Source organism: Necator americanus, chromosome I, assembly GCF_031761385.1.
Source record: "Necator americanus strain Aroian chromosome I, whole genome shotgun sequence".
NCBI lineage: Eukaryota > Metazoa > Nematoda > Chromadorea > Rhabditida > Ancylostomatidae > Necator > Necator americanus.
Window position 1 is genome coordinate 16,757,567 of NC_087371.1, and position 17,542 is coordinate 16,775,108.

General features: G+C 39.5%; 1 protein-coding gene across 2 annotated transcripts; it reads right to left on the reverse strand.

Moving 5' to 3' along the window:
• Positions 1–5,467: 5,467 nt before the first annotated feature.
• On the reverse strand, positions 5,468–15,110 carry RB195_005826 (uncharacterized protein; the record flags this gene model as incomplete). Of its 2 annotated transcripts, XM_064178577.1 has the most annotated exons (14): positions 5,468–6,217; positions 6,360–6,530; positions 6,610–6,780; positions 6,854–6,975; positions 7,556–7,679; positions 7,740–7,881; positions 10,749–10,836; positions 10,898–11,021; positions 11,506–11,651; positions 11,731–11,891; positions 11,960–12,147; positions 12,440–12,663; positions 14,751–14,879; positions 14,999–15,110. In XM_064178577.1, the coding sequence occupies 14 exons, from the start codon at positions 15,108–15,110 to the stop codon at positions 5,468–5,470; spliced, it is 2,652 nt and encodes an 883-aa protein (XP_064035611.1). The 2 variants fall into 2 exon arrangements, with proteins under 2 accessions (XP_064035611.1, XP_064035612.1); XM_064178578.1 differs by lacking the exons at positions 14,751–14,879; positions 14,999–15,110 and adding an exon at positions 13,042–13,048.
• Positions 15,111–17,542: the final 2,432 nt, after the last annotated feature.

A 17,542-nucleotide genomic window follows, 5' to 3' on the forward strand; every position in this document is an offset into this window, starting at 1 on the left:
ATATATAATGTATATATATAATGTATATATATATAATATATATATATATATATATATACCAGTCTGAATGTCCCGCTAAAGCCGCTAAAGCCGGACTTCAGACTTTCGGTGGTTTTAGCTTCGCTCCCCTTGACTGATCAATGAAAGTTAATAGTAGTGGTGTTTTTTGTTAAATTAGATTTGTGTTTTTTAACAACGCTTTCCTTCTCTTCTTTATATTATAAATTAAGGCGAAAGATTACGGAGTTTTCCATCTAAACGCGTCAATTCCACATTTGAAGAATATTCGACCATCAGCTACACATACTCCTTCGATGTCAGAATAATTTAGATACAATTTGAAAGCATTACTCGAAGTATGGGCATTCCTCCTGATTTTCCCCAATAGTTATCACAGACTGGTGTTTTAACATAAAATGACTTGAAAGACATCATCCTACTTATAAAGATAACGTTCCACGTCAGATCACATAAACATCTTGCTACTATTTAAGCAGCCGTTTGCATGCGTTTTTCTACTTTCTGAGAACGGCATGCTGCAAACTTGAGACGAAGGAAGAAGGAAATAGGCACGTGGAGGAGTCATAAAGATGAAAAGCAAAGGGCACAGTGGTCACGGCTATGAAACGCTGCAATCATCCTTTTCGGTGCGACGCGGTCCACTGGCGTCGGATTGCGTGACACACAGCCAAAAAAAACACACAAACACCCCCCCCCCCCCCCCCCCCACGTGACAGAATAAGCCCGTTATTATATATCGCGATATAACGAAACCCGGACCTCAGACTATTTTGTTGTGTTCTCTTCGCTCGCCTTCACTGATCAATTAATCAAAACTAATGGAAAATCAATGGTAGTGATATTTTCTGTAAAATCAGAATTCCATTTTTCTAACAATGTTTTCTTCTTTCTTTTTTACTATAAACGAAGACAAAAGATTTCATTTTTTTTTTTTTAAAGTTTTTTTATTTTTGGAGAATATTAAACTTCAGCTTCAAACACTCCGTCGACACCAATATAATGTAGACGCTTTGCTTTTCATCTTTTTGACTCTTTTGCGTACCTATTTCCTGCTGTTTAAAACGTTTAAACGGCTGTTTAAATAGCCGTTAGCAAGCATGTTTACCAATACTGAGAACGGCAGCTACTAATTTGAGGCGAACGAAGAAGAAATGAAAAAAAAAAAAAAAAAGAACGCGCACAGTGGCCACGGCTATGAAACATCCTATTCACCTTTTGCGAAATATTTTTTTCACTTTTTTTTTCCCCAAAGCCCCATCCCCCCCTTTCTTTATTTTTTTTTGGGGTTTGCCCCATTTTGAAAATGTTGGGCCCCCCCCCCCCCCCCCTAAAAATATTTTTGTTAGGGGCGCACACCCAGCCCGCGGGGGCCGGTCCCCCCCCAATTTTTTTTTTTTTTTTTTCATACAAAATCAATTATTTGTCTTTTGTTTTTTTTTTCTCCCTTTTTTTTTTAATTTTTGAAAAAAAAAAAAAAACCCCCCCCCACACACACAAAAATAAATAATTATTTATTTATTTTTTTATTTTTTTTTTTAATTTTTTTTTAATTTTTTTTTTTTTTTTAAATTATTTTTAATTTTTTTTTTTTTTTTTTTTTTTTAATTTTTTTTTATTGTGGGGGGGGGGGGGGGAAGAAAAAATTGGTATTTGGGTTGGGGTTTTTTTTTTTTTTTTATATGGTTTTGTTGTTTTTTGGTTTTTTTGGTGTGTGTGTTTGTTTTGGTTTTGGGAAATTGGGATGGGGGGGGGGGGGGGAGGGGTTGGGGTGGGGTTTTATATTGTGGGGGGGGGGGGGTCGGGTTGCTTTTTTTTGGGGGGGGGGCGGTTTTTCCCTTTTTAAGGGGGGTGGGGGGTCCCCCGGGGGGGGATTTCCTTTAGGGGGGGGGAGGGGTCCATAACTTTGTGTGCATAACAAAAGATAGATGGTTGTAGCTGTTTGACGTGGAACGTTGTCTTTATCAGTAAGATGATGTCCTTCACGTCATTTTATCCCAAAACATCATTCTTTGATAACTGTCTGAGGAAAACAATAGGAAAACCCATATTTCGAGTGATACCTTTAAATTTTGTCTATAATGTATTGGTAAGGAGTGTTTGAAGCTAAAGTTCGAATGTTCTCCAAATGTAGAACTGACGAGTTTAGAAAGAAAATTGTGAAATCTTTCGCTTTTAGTTATAATATAAAAAAGGAAGAAAGATTGTTGGAGATACGCAAGTCCAATTTCATAAAAAAAAAACGGCTCTAATATTAATTTTCATTGGTCAGTGAAGGCGAGCGAAGCAAACAGCACAGAAGGTATGAAGTCCGGCTTTAGCCGGACGTTCAGACTGGTATATATATATATATATATATATATATATATATATATATCATTAGGCTTAAGAATTTTGAAGAAACATAAATATGAATATAGTGCATATACTAACATATATCTGGGATTACAGTGCATTCGTAAAACATGTAACCAGTTATATGTTGTAGCACTAGACTTATAAGTTATGGAGGAACAGGAATAAACAAATTATGTAGTAATTTAGCGCAGTAAGGAGCGAATAATCCTGCTCAAAACTATTGAACATTAACTTTTGTAGAAGGAACATCTCAATCTAATATTACTAGCGTTCACGGCAGCAAGTAAAAGTACTAGTAACAAAAACGCGAGATTCAGGAACTTGTTCGTATGGACTGTTTTATGTATGTTTTCCTAGGTAATTTTTCTTCTTCTATACGTTTATATACTTTTTTTTGTTGACAACATCTGATATTTTAATAATAAAAGGATTAAAGGAAATATTCACGTGTCGTTCGTTGTAGCGTCGCAGAAGGGTACAACAGATGAAGGAATGAATAAGGTAATTGTTTTTTGAAAATTGTTCCCATTAAAAAAATTAACATTTTTAGAATCTACCCGGGACATCCATGTCAAGTTATAGGGGGCCCATCCTATTCTTGATGTATTACGGGGAGTTCAAACGTATATTATAAATATTTATTGTTACATGTTTAAGACATCAAAAGTGGGGAGGAGGAAAGAGGGGCTCGCACCCGGCTGGTGCGAGCCCCTCTTTCCCCCTCCCCACTTTTGATGAAAGGCCATGGCCGAGAAGACGAGACTGCTGTCTCGTTCGCGGACTGCCTCTGACAACACCTGATTTATGTCAGTAGTCAGCAGCTGCATCCCGAAACATGCCTTTTATACGCTTGTCTTTTCACTGGAGAAATATTCGCGCAGACACTTACGACACCATAAAATATTACTTTCTGATTTTAATTTTCTACTTTTTCTGCGCTTGTCAGGTAAGTTTTATTTGTCGTTTTTTTTAGTTTATGTCTTTATCTATTTCTTTGTTTGATGCTCCTTGTGGTCGTTTGCGTAAACTCTCCTTTTTTGTGCTTTTTTCCTCAGACACGCATTATTTCCTCCAGTGCATGCGATTGCATGCAATATGGTAATTTCATCGTTCTTCTTCTTCTTTACGTTTCTTCTCACATCGCTTGCTGTACCTTCTGTCATCCTTTGTTGTCGCATATATATGATCATGCGAACCATTGGACGCTGTGGAGGGGAAGTTCATGTATATTGTGATATTTCTATTTGATATCTCCCGCAGGGCCTATGCTTTGTTAGCACATTATAATCAATCTCTACTATTCAATTATAAGATCACATTTATAAATAATTCCTATTTGTTGAATTTGTACAGAATACTTACTTAGATGGCTCGTCTTCGCTGGACGTGCGGGCCGCAGCATCTCTTCCACTCGGACTTAGAACAAGAACTTTATGTTGCGCGTTTCCCCAGCGGCATTTTCATATTTAGGTGTCAACTATAATATGTCTAGCGCACTACAGAAAAACTCCACTCGACCCCACCTGAACTAGCCACAGGCTACATGGTCACTACAGGCACCTAACAGGTATGCGTGACCTTGTTGCTGTTTGTTTTGATTTGATTTGTTTAATTCTAATGTAGATTAAGAATTCTGTAGTTGCGACATTTTTTTTCTTGTCAAGGAAATTGAGTACGTCTTCTCCTTTTTCTTCAGCATTACGCTGGGAAGTATTTTGTACATCCTCGTAACGATAGTAGCAGAAAAAGAAATGCAAAGTGCCTAGTCTTGGGCGAACGCATGGGGAAGTGCGTACACGCTCTTTTCTGTGCGTTCATATCCGAAAAAAGACATCAAACGTGTTGAATGGGAAAATCGCAGAAAAAGAAAAAAAAGTAACCGCCTACCAGGAGAAAAACTAAGACACATTACAGTGCCCACAATGTAAAATATCTCCGTAGGACTATTGGAAACTGATAACGCTTTGATGCAGTCCATGTAGGTCGTTCGGTAGGGTATATTGTTAACCTTTGCACTTCGTTGTCGCCGTACATGCGACATTGAAAATATGTACTTTACGCTGTAGCGCTTGTTTATCTTATTTCAGCACTTCCAGATAAAAAATAAAGTTGGTTCGTACCTGCGGTTTTCTGCTTCAACACAAACAGGAAAAGAAGCTTCACATATTGATGAAACAAAAGGAAAGACACTGTGCCGTATGCTCATAAAGACAAGAAAAGGGAGAACGACGCGAGATTAGCGAGTTTTGTGATACTTGTGATAAGCCTCGAATGCATAGGAGTGACTGCTTCCAAAAGTATCATATTTCGAAGAATTTCAAAATATAAACATTTTATTTTGTTACTATTTTATAGACTAAAATTAGCTAGTAATGGTGTTTAAAAGAAATAAATAATATTGCCATAACTGTATCTTCTGCTTTATAAAATATGTGGCTTAGGATTAGAATAGCATTTGTGACGAAAAAGTGCTGGAGTTGTTGGTGTTCTATGTGTCTGACTAGACTGGAGTGCAAGGGGTTAAAGGCATCAACCCACGAATCTGGGTGCTGTGGGTTTCAGGTGGGTTATGTCTATGCGGGGTACTAGATTATGGGGAGGAGGGTGATTCCGTCCATTTCTTCCTAATTGCCGTTAAAAAAAGATGCGCTGTGTGCACAAGGCTGGCGCGCTCCAATCGAACTAGTTGTAGAAAATGCTCGAAGCTGCTCTTCTGGACTGTTTCTTACAGTAGTTAGAAAGAAATGGACGGAATTACTCTCCTCTCCATAATCTACGATCCCGTATAGGCATAACCCACCTGAAACCCGCACCACCCCAGATTCATGAGGTGATCCCTTTAAATGTGCAATCTTTTCCGAAAAAAGTCCTATCAAAAATTACGAAACGCGCAAATTGGTGATATTGGTTGTAAAAAATTGGCATAATTGATGCATATCTAAAAGACTTTAGTAGTGTTCACTTTAAACATTTATGGATAGGTGATAACAAATACATCTGATGACAGTGCCTAGAATTGCGATTTTTTGTTGGAACCACAACAAATGGGCAGTGTAAAACAACAGCAAACAATTGCACAAACAACATCAGCTTAACTGAGCCAGCTAGGTGAAAGTATAGAAACAAAGTGTTGACCTTTTGATTGAATGGAAGGTGACAATGCATGAGGTGTCAAAAGAAATGCTGAATAGAATGGAGGAGAGTATATCACAGGAGAAAGAACAAACGGTGAAAGTATAAGAGGTGATAGCGTATGAGGAACACCAATGAATGGATTAAGACAGAAGGGTGCTAATATAAGAGGATTGAGTGCAACGGGATGAAGAATGAATGGAGAAAGAAGCAATGGAGTTATAATAATGGGATTCATTACACCTGAGCTCAGAATTATAGGTGAAAGCACAAGAGGACTGAGAATGGTAGGAGAGAAAAGATGAGGTGCCAGAATAATAGGTGACAGCACTCGTGGTGAAAGAATGACTGGTGTGAACAAATATGGAGAAAGAATGACTACACCAAAAACCGCAGGTGACAGTACGATCGGATCGAACAAAAGTGGAGAGAGGATAATCGGTTGTGAAGCACCGGCAGGATCCAAAATAACCGGTGAAAATAGTAATGGTGACAGAGTTATATCTTTTTGCCTTTCCACCTTGAACTTCATCGTTTCTGCGGCCAACCCTCGGACGGTCTGATCGAGGACGACCGGAATGTCTGCAGCTGACACATTAGAAAGTCTTTTGCGAGTCAGTGGATCATGATAAGGTGATGAGGGCCCATAGATCACATCGAGCTGTTGCTCATTCATAATTGTGTATCCTGTGTGGTTCATCTGTGAGATCTGTAGAGAAACACTTCAGCGATAATGCAGTGCCAATGTCTAGTATTGTAGCTAATCAAATGCAGATGTTTCAGCTGTTTTTTTTTGGAAAGTGCGATAAAAGGCATCACGCGTTGAAATAGTGTCATTCTATGACGCTTACCTGGTCTTCAGTCATGACCTTCAGAAGTTCTTCGAAAGCTTCCACTTTATTTTTCTCCTTGTCTCCAAATATCTCAGTCACATTTTCTTTAGTGAACCAAAGTGGCTGTCCCTCCGAGGAGTAGAGAGGGTTGTCGTACTGCTTGCTATTCCCTAGACTGTTCTTCTCCTTCTAGAAATGTCGTAAATATGTTGTGTCCAAGTTGTGAGGAAAATAATGTTGTTAATATTTTTCGCACAGGAAAGCGTACCTTCATATCGTCCAATGTGTCAGATACTCCAGATGCTTCTATGATAAAATCCAATAAAGCCATGTTGTCCTTCTCTCCAAATATTTTCATTGTTTTAGCCAAGCTTGTCTCTTTTTCAATTCCATTACCATCATCGTGCAAGGCAAAAAGTGAGGGTGATACTAGTTTGATCTGCAAACGAGAATAGCATTGGTCTCGTTATGATTACAAAGAAAGCTAAAATACGTAATAGTGACATGAATACCGTGTCATTGTCTGTATATTCTTCAGGCACCACTGGCATGAATCTTGGCGAGATCATCTTAATGTTCTTCTTATCGAAATCTGAGACATTCTTTCCGGACATCATCATACTGATTTTCATGGCTGTAATACACAAAGACATGTTAGTGTTTTTTTGTTTGGCAAACGATGTCCTGGTGAAACTTCATTTATGCTCTGACGTTTTGACAATCTCGATAAGCACTCGTTTTTGTTATTCACTAGCTAAAGCCATTTGTAACACTTTGTAAGCTATACAATTGCCCCATATGCAGTTCCTCAACACTAACCAGACATCAGTACTTGGGGATACAGCACAGTGTCCAAATCTCATATGCCTTTGGTCACAATCTGTAAGAACGCGTGGTTTACCGTGATGCTCGGTGATGCTGGTCAGTTCCTCCTGTTCGGAGTTTTTACGTAGTATACCTTGAACGATATCAAGGTTTACCAAGAAGAGAAAAGAAGTCTGATGGGATGAGCACTACATCAGAAACGAACCATTTTCACGTCTTTGATAAAGACGAGATTGTCGAAACATCAGATCATAAAAGTTTCGCGAAAACCTCCGTGACACAAAAAAAACACAAATCCAACTAACAATGCTGAAGTATCAAGGAGAGAGGACTTTGGGATTGCAGGTGTGGATGATATACTTATAAAAAACAACAGACAGCATCGAGACCTTGACGAACGAGTTCGATGGGTGCTTTCATCAATTTATCTTCTGTGGTCACTTTCTGCTCTTCCTCTCTTGCCCTCCTCATCAATTTATCCATTCGAACTTCATCTCCGAAAATGTTCGTTGCCTTAATTGTGTGGAACAGAATTTTTATTAATTTTAATCCCTCAAGGAAGTTTTCATTTACCTTTCCAGATTCGAGGTCTACACCTTCTTCACGAAGAGCATGGAAGAACATTTTTAGGCGTTTGTCGACGTTGCGCCTGCCCTTTCGCTGCTTTTCCATTCTCCTCCCTTCCTCACGTAGCTCTGTGATCACTTGTTTCCAGCTAAAGCAATAGGAAATAAAGTTTTCGCGGTTCAGGCGTACTAACCACAATTAGAGATATACTGGTACCAAACCACGAAGCTGCGCGGAGGTCTGCTCGTTTCATCTGAAATGAACCGTACCCCACCTTGATCCTCTGCTGCTGTTCCTACTCCGCATCTTCTTCTTACTATAAAATACTACTGACCTGCTTTTCGCCAAAACTTTGCGATTTATTTTCCAAAACATCATTTCTCAGTGAATGTACTTTAACCCTCCCCATCTTCTACTTACTGGAACAACGTTTTGGAACTGTACTTCCAAGAATTGAGCCCAAGAGAAAAATGTCTAACAATCGATACGCCGACTAAAAATCTACATAAATTTGAGTAAAGTGTCTGACGTTAATTAATCCGCCTAGGATGCACCACCACGTTCATTTTAATTCACAATCGTTTGAGGTTTACGAACGTGTAACAGGCTTATACGAAGACTTTCGGGGCTAGCGGATGTGTCAGTTCAGTGTTTTTATCCTCCCAGACAACTCTGGCACCAATTAATCGACCACGAAGGGATGAAAGGCTTGGTGGACAGCGGTATCTCTCACCGACTGCGCTACAGCCGAAGCCGCCACTGATTCCGAAATATGCATTAACTCCCAAAATAATTTTCTTTTTTTAAATTTTTTTTAATGGTAATGTACGTCAGTAGTCCAGTTGGCACATTTCTACTGCATCCTAAGCGGAATCCAACATAAATTGATGTAGCGATACGCGTATCAGTACTTCTTTTTGGGGAGTTAATCACACTTTGTGCACTTTCCAACAGTGTCTATGAGCATGTCATTCTCTTCACAAAGGGGGTGGCCTTCTATTGTACAAGATAAGATAACGAGGAAAACATTACATGAATATTCTAGTGCATTCTTTTATCAGTAGGAGAACGCAATTTTTCACTTTACCATAATCCACCTTCAAACTTCACCATACTTTATCAGAATTCCTACGCTGTGAGCTTCTGCTTTGTGCTAGCTCCCTTTTTAATGCATCATATTTAAAGATGTTGAACGGAACCTATTAATAGGACATATTCAGGAAATAAATTCGAAGAAATCCATCAACAGCGGCTTCCGTGTTGTGTAGGTAGCGGAAAGTTCACAATTTGGAACTGTGCTATGCGTGTTGTGTTGTATTTTACATATTTCTGTGGTTACCGCTAGTATCCGAAGGATATCCAGACATCAGTGCTCGGGTACCCTTCTTTTAGCCGTTATGGACATGTCCCCTGAGTTGACGATACCCACCGGATAGCCAACGGTCCTATGATTATCCCATGCCCATATCTCTGAATGCATCATTAGCCGATTGAATTTTATTCTGGGTTCTTCTTCCAGTGCAGCTAAGCTTTGAGTTGTTGTTGAGTGGGAGCGGAAGCGGAAAGAAGCTACTTCTCCTTCTCCGCTTATATGAGTGGGTAAGCGGAAATCTCCCCCTTCCACTCACGAAGAAGCCGCCAAGGTTTCTGTTTGTTTTATGAATAACCTACTTTTACTCGAGAAAGTAGTCCACTTAGTTGAATGTTGAAAATATCCAAGGAACTTTCTTTAATCTGGCTCCTTTGGTATTCGAGTAGTCAGAAGGTTCTCCTTTGTGCTGTATTTTGTAGTTGAAATAAAGATTTTAATCGATGAAGTGCTGTATCGAATTAATCGAAAACAGCCAGTCCTCAGCCGTCGGCAACACCGTAACCCAAAACCACTAGGCCACTAACGCTTATTTCTCTCCCTCTCGCTTTCACGGTTTCCCTAGCACATGAAGGACTGAAAAGAACGACTTCTTCCTCTAGAAAGTCATGCGTACCAATCATTTCCAATAAGTTCCTCGAGGATTCATTTCACACCACGACTTTAATATGATGAAAGTGCGTGTAGAGTGACAGGCTATCTTCAAGCCTACAATAACCCCTCGCCCTAATGCCTGGACCAGGAGTCCCAATTATATGTAGTTTATCCTTTGTGCACAGATGTTCGGCATTGTAAGCGACGACTGCACTTAATCTTATCAATGTGATCGCTCACGAAGCTTTATTCAAGACCACTGCCCACTACGGATATTCCTGCCTTTGTGGCCCTTAGAGAGCCACAAAGGCAGGAATATCCGTAGTTATCCTTTGCTTATTGATAAACATAACTGTCACTGAACCACTAACACTCTTGAGCATGAGCCTAATTACACTACTTTTAGTGCAAAAGAAAGTAGCTAATTTTCCCTTCGCCCCACTACATTACAGGACAAGCCAACCAAGAAGCATTTCGTTTTTCGTTGCGGCCCCTGCTTCCGTATTCTCGGCTGTAGTGACTCCTGAAGGGAACAGTTTATTGGTGTTCACCAAGAAAAGTCGAAGGCAATGTCATCCTTCTTGTAAGCAAAGCTCCCGGTTCATAGGGGAAGAATTCACGGTTTTAAATCTGGCTGCTCACTACATACAGCTTAGCCAGAAATTAATCTAGCTTTGAGATAGTGTAGATAAACGGGCATTTTCACGTGTTTCATGTTTAGCGACGAAATTAAGGTGGATACTGGTAAAAAAAAATACCAACGCCTCCTTACATTTTCCCGAATCCTACTTTTCTCTTGTGTTGGCACGCGAATGCTACCTCCAGAATGGGCGGAGAATGATTGAAACGTACTTGCCCGCACGACTTCCTCAACGCAGCGAATGGCCGACCGTTAGCCGCCAACCTCCTGGCTGGGAGACGCTGCGCACCCTTATTATTTATCGTTTTCGCCTGACAATGCGTTCGGTCTCGACTACAGATTCCATTTCAAGTCCTATACCTTGTCACTGTTCACAGTTTCGAAAGCGAATAGTGGAAAGCTGTATGCTTACTGCTTGAAATCGTCTCTCTTATTCTTTAGTTTCCTTAGGTCTCGTAGAAGATTTTTCGCAACTAAACCCAGAGGTGATTCCACTTGTTCTGAAATGAAAAATAGAGTGGAACGAATAACTTATAGGAGAATCTCTCAAGTATTCCTTACCACTAATTAGGTCGTAACTATCGCGTGTCACTGGCTTGAGATTCATAATTTTTCGTTCATTAGTTGAGCGCTTTGCACGCATTCTGAAGGGACCTATCCAATTGCTCTGTTTGGAGTATAGTTTCTGAAAGAGTGACATCCCACTAAAACACCTGTAATGATACCCCCTCGGTTTACTGTAGTTTAATTTCGATTTTGTATTGGTCAAGAAAGCATTACTGTTACTTTCTTCGAAATGAGACGAAAATACCAATTCTGCTACCAAATGATAGCGATCCTCTCTGCGTTGTACTTCCGATTTTGAAAGCCCTACCGTCTGTTTCAGATATGTGGAACATCTTTCTACATATGTTTGCGGAGATTTGTCTTTGCAAAAGCACTTCTACTGGAAGAGTTGATGTGAGGTTATGTGTAAGAGGTAAGGAGAGAGAACGCCATTTTCACGAGTAAAAACACTTAGACCAGAGCAAAAGCAGCGCGTGCAACTGTGGATGCTTCTTCTGGGATTGCAGTAAAGCCTTTACGAAATATCTGACCAGTATAAACATTATTAATTAAGAAATAGAAGAAGAGGCGCCCGCGCTGGCTAATCGAATTTTCAAACTTACTGGAATGCTCATTTGAGATTTTTGATGAATCGCAAGCAATTGCTCTTTTCCATTCATGCGGAATGAAGAATCGTGTCTTCCAAAATGCTGGAAACGATCTTTTCGTGACATACCAGCCAAGTGCTTCCTTAGGGCGCTGATTCTTCCTAAGTAAGTAAATAAAGTAAAAACTGCACTCGACCTTAGGAACTGTATCCTAGATACGTTTAAGTGCATATAACCTACCAATTCTTGATTTCTTTTCTGCAAACTTTTTCAACCATCGCTGATACTTCTCCTCAGCTTCTAACAATGCAAGTACACATTTTGCGTGCTGTGCCACTGTTTTCACCTCTTTATTGCACTGTTTATGAGCAACTTTTTCCGCATGTCCTAGGTTTTTGAGCCTGCAAAATCCCTACTTCTTCACTCGCAATTCTTTGAAATCTAATAACTACAAGGGAATTCCACTAACTTATTTGTCGCAACTGCAGCCATCAAACCAGACACCGCCTGGTCAGTCCAGTGCTGATACAGTTTCATTCCTGCTTCTGTTGACATTGTGATGGTTGTCTTCTTTCCATCGCTGTGCATGGTATTCGGTTTTGGCTGTTCATCGTCATCCGGCATGTCGGCAATGTCTTCGTCGGTGATTACACCACCCTTAACGACTCTTCTTCTGATTTCATGTGCTCAAATTAAACTTAAAGATTAGAAAGATGGAGCTGAAAATGTCCCATACAGTCGTTATAAATTTCAAAGTATTTTCTCATGTCTGTGCAGCCTGATGAAGCGAAGTTCGAGAGAAAATTTAGCAGTGCCTTAATGTTGTCGATTTCTTGTAGGAACAAAGCTGAATTAAGGAATGAAGGCCGTATAGCCCATTGTCCATCATAAACTTTCTACTATTTTGTGGGAACATCGCTTACCGTTGCTACGGTCAGTGTGCACTCACATCGGTTGCATTTCGCTTTCGTTCTCGCTGTTCAACGGCGCTGATGTTGACGAACGGCCAAAACGCTGGCGGAATGTTGCTTCGTTTCAGAATCTGCTCTTGTTCCTTCGTCACATTTTGTATTGAGATCTGTTCAAGCTTCACTAGATTTTCCGAGAAGGGAAACGGCTTAGCAGTTGACTTGGAATAATTCCGGACATCTTCGGTCCAAACGAATGTCACTGCTGAAAAACTAATTCATTAGGTAGTGCGAGCTTTCAGAATTGGAAAGCTTCGCCCAGCTATGCTCTACACAGAAATAAGCTCAATGCGTTGCAGTGCATGGATGACGCTGGTTAAGCTACTGCTGTTAGTATCTATATGTGTTGTCACTCGACCGCAAATGTTTCCCGAAAAATGTACAATGCCACTAATGCTGCATATCTTGTACTTGAACTCAGCAACTTATGGATCTGAAATCAGCATTCGCGAGACTTTCAGTTGCTGACAATTATTTTATTGCTAGATGGTCAAATTCAGGACGTAGTTCCCAAAAATGTCAGCGAAAACACGAAACTGTCCTTACAGGTCGAGGAATAAGAGACCTAATGGGCTCAGTTTACCCAACATGGCTGCTCTTTACATCTAAGATTGACACAACAAAAACATGCAAAGTGGATTGGTGATGAAGTCGCAGTAAGTTTCTGCATTCGTATCAGTTACGAAATTTTGAATGTGAATTCTAAATTCTATCTATTTTTTATTTCATCTAAATGTGTCATCTGGGAAGGTGTAAAGAGTTACCTCTTTGGGTAAAGTGAGGCTTTTCAGCTCCTAAGTCTTCTTTTTCCGAAATTCGTCGGGACCGATCCGCGTTTTTGCTGTACTATTTGCTATTTCCATAAACTTCATTTTAAAGCAGCTGCGAGTGGAAGGAACTCAACGTCGAAAACTTCTCAGAACGCTGCCGTTACACCGAAATAGGAGAAGAGCTATCCAAAAGACGAACTTAGGGGAAAATATGAGGTTTGAAGCAAACCCTCCGCAGTGAGGGTATTTTGTATCGGCTATCTGTCCAAGTATGACCAGGTACCTGCACAGATTATCGTGGCGAAAAGGCGCATGACAAGAAGGCAAGCCGTCCGTGAGTCACGTTGCTGCTGAACTAATGTGAGTTGGTGAATAAAGCACCTTTTGTGGATCGGTTGTGGGCGTGGTATAAATGAAGCTGTACTTTGAGAATGCGCGGATGTTTCAAGCGTCCAATTCATCAGTAGTTCACAGTGAAAAATCGCTCATCAGCATCCGATATTTTTTCTAAGCGATGATTTTTCGCCTGACGAGGTGTGAAAAGTGCCGCTAACCGAGGGGAAAATTCCTCTCGAAAGAATTTGAACTCCAGAATGCGGGAGGATACTTCACACACATATGCACAAAGTGACACAGAATCACTTCGATTTTCTTCTATCCGAAGTCGGCTTCGTTTTGAATTGTCAACTAGGAGATGTAGGATACAGCTTGTCTGACCGAATTTCTTTTCCACATCGAAAAATGGCAAAAACAGCGAGAAATTTGGGAAAAGTTGTCTATCTGTTTGTTTCTGTAAAACGGTTTCACTTTTCTATTCCTGAAATCAAATATTACTTAGATAGGTATCTGAGCCGAAGACTCCGGGTCACAAAAACTTCCAAAATAAGAATTATGACTTCTAATCCGAGTACTTCCATTTTTTAAATAAGACAATGAAATCTAAAAATGTTCTCTTTTGATCCAGTGTTGCGATGCACTTCTTCTCGAACAGGCCAGAAGTTAGATCCGATGTTCATGTGATTCACACAAAGAAACCAGTATCATAAGAAAAGGGCACTGGTGCAAAGAATTGCTTTTCTTTACAGAGAGATTATCAATTTTTTTCGCGCGAAGTCTACGGGTTTTATGCCTGTCAGAAGTGACTATTGTCATCACCTTATTCGTGAACTCTCCCGAGACGCTATTCTGTTTTACGGTTCTTGAAGGTTTGAAGAAATAAGAATCTTAAGGAAAAAAGGATAAGAATTAGGGAAAAAAATAAGAAATCCGCAACAATTGGAAGCTTCTTCGATCTTCTGTAAATTTTGGTGTTAGCAGCTCTGCCGATTTTCGTATTAGCAGTGTTAGTAACAGAGTAAGACTATTATAAAATAGGTACTACAATTGTGAGAAACCCGTTGTCCTATGCAGAGCAACAGAATCAAGAAATTTTGAAAGGACAATTAGAAATGTCACTGTACACTCCCTCTTAATGTTCTTTTTTTTGTTGAAAATATGATAAAAGTCATATCTGCAGGCCTACGGTAATTAGGACGAGAAACTTTTCGCCAAGTTATAGCGCTTTCCACAGACCAGCACACCACTCGTTCTCTCCAATCCATGTTAGATGGAAACGCATGTTCGATTCTGAGAATAAATCTCGCTCCTGGTCCTTCATGTGATTGTAATGATTAGTAAATGAATGATTAGTGAACGACTTCATCTTCACACCTTTTTCCTTCAGTTGTTTTCCATGCCCTTTCATTCCCACGTTTTTTTTTATGTTCTTACCTGTTAAATGACGGTGGACAAACGTAGAGCAAATGTGATCGTAATACAAAGAATCGCAGGCAACAGCTGTGTCGCGTTCACCGAGGTAGAACACAGCAAAAGCGAAACACATAATATGGTATAGTAAAGACCTCTTTGTATTCTCTCACTGCAAAAAGGATGCGTCCATAAATGGTTGGTTAGTCGTTAGAAAAGAAATTAAATGAGCCCTCTTGGCGTCGGTTTACTACATAAGACGGCTCAAAAAGAGCATATTTCTGAAATGAGGAGCAGACGAGTGAAGGTCGACAAACTCCCCTCTCTGCCTGAAAATACCGCAGAGTCCTTCAAAATCCTTCGATTCAAAACGTATTGAGGGCAGAGTGGGTAGAAGTTCAACTTCTCATGCGGGTGATAGGTGCTTGCACACAACAAAATTCCTTGGAGGCTGTTAGTATTCAGGGGATCTCACCTTACTCAAGAATAGGTTTTTTTACATGAAAACAGTCCCTAACGGTTGCCACCGCATAGATAATTTGTTTGTAATTCGGACAGAGACAGAAAATGTACTATTTGAAACCAAGAAGGGATTCTTATTGTTTCTTGCATACAGATATAAGTGTTAGTGAGGAAGACATCCAGAAGAAGAATTCGACCTACATCGAATCTTGGCATGATAACTGCAACTTGTCGGTTAGAAATGTGAGGCAAGAGCCAATATTGTTAACACTCTTTATTGCGGGTAACAATTCGACATCTTCGCTTTTTCAGGGTCTGGATAGTCAGAACATATAGGCTCATCCAGAAGAAGTTAGCATCTCACATGCAAGGTCAAGCGTGTGATCGGATTTTCTCTTCAAGGGGTCGCAAAGAGAGGGGTTGCGAGGGGGGTCGTAGGAGAAGTGCTTTGCGCAGTAGTTAATGGAGGATAACATGATTAGCAGAAAAAAAATATTACGCAGTGTTAAATAATTACATAATTATTTGATACTAAATAATAAAATAATATAGGTCCTATTATATTATATACTAATATAGTAAAATACAACAAATAATAGACAACAACTATACAAGACAATAAATGGTATTAAATGATTACACAAGGACGAAATACATTTATTTTCATTATTATTATTTATTTTCAGGGGTAAGGCAGTGTGGAAGCCCTAACATTTTGTTGTGGAAATTTGAAAATGTACAACGAGTTAACAATATAGCAATGGGACGACACAGGTTCGACACCACGCTGAGTAAAATCTCTGCAAAACAGATAGAAACTTGAAACAACTTCTGAAAAATGAAAATTTTAAATATACGTCGTTTTCAGCATTGCAAAAGTGGATTTAACGAAGTTTAATTGTTAAAAAAAAAACCTCAGATCCTGTGCACGTAGTCAAATCTGGGAAATTGCGATTAACTTCGTTATAAGAGGACCAGAGGAAAAAATTTAGGCAGATTTTCGAAGAACCTGTGCCCTAAAATCAGTCTTATCGCTGTTTTTTTCCACCTCCTAGTTTCTTTTGGAATTTTGATGCGACAAAATTTAAAATTTTCCGACTTTTTTAGATCCCTAGTTCCTCTATCCGAATCTATAGCTGGTTTTTTTTATAACCCTGGCCCAATTTTCTGAAATAGTTACTTACTCTAGATTACTGAAATGGGAAAACATGCTAAAATCCCAGTTTCTGCTCTCGTGCCGAAAATCTGCAGTAAATCTTCAGATGGGTGTGATCTTCAGTAAATTTCAATAACTCAGAGTAACTTTGCGCGAAGCAAATCGTCTTCCAGTACGTGGTAGCCGAGGATTTTCCCTATCAAATGCTACATCACTTAATTTCCAAGGACTCGCAGATTTTCCAAATTTTTGATAGGACGAAGATGGGAAAAGCCATTTCTTCCAACTTTGTCCAATCAAAATTCCTGAGATACTAGGAGGTGGGAAAGAGCAGCGATAAGACTGTTTTGTAGGACAAATCTTCTTCTCTGAAGTACTACCTAAATTTTTTTTGGTCTTCTTATCACGAAGTTATTGGCGATCTCCCAGACGTGACAATGTACACAGAATCTGAGCTTTTTTGGTAATTAATTCCCAACGAATCCATTTGTAGAATGCTGAAAACTACACAGAATTAAATTCTTCATCCTTAGGAAGTGGTTTCATATTTTTAACTGTTTTGCAAAAATTTGACTCAGCGGGGTGTCGAGCCCGGGTCATCTTATTGTCATACTGCACGAACAGAATGTTGATTTTTTTCTGGATTTTTTTCGTCGTTCTCTAATTCGACCTATATAAATTACTCTCTTCTTTTTTCGTCGTATTGTGGTTCAATTAATAATAAAAAATATTTCACAGATTTCAGAAAAAATAGAATAGAAAATAAATGGAAATATTTTAATATCAACTTTTTTCAGCAGAATTTCAGCAGATTTCATTCTTCTGCTTCTTGAGGTCTATTCGCTTCTGTCAGCTACCAAATTTCGCACCTGCCTATTGTTCCTCGGCTAAATTTTGGTTTTGGTTTTTCGAGACACACAAATTCCCACATATATATTGAACTGCCAGCG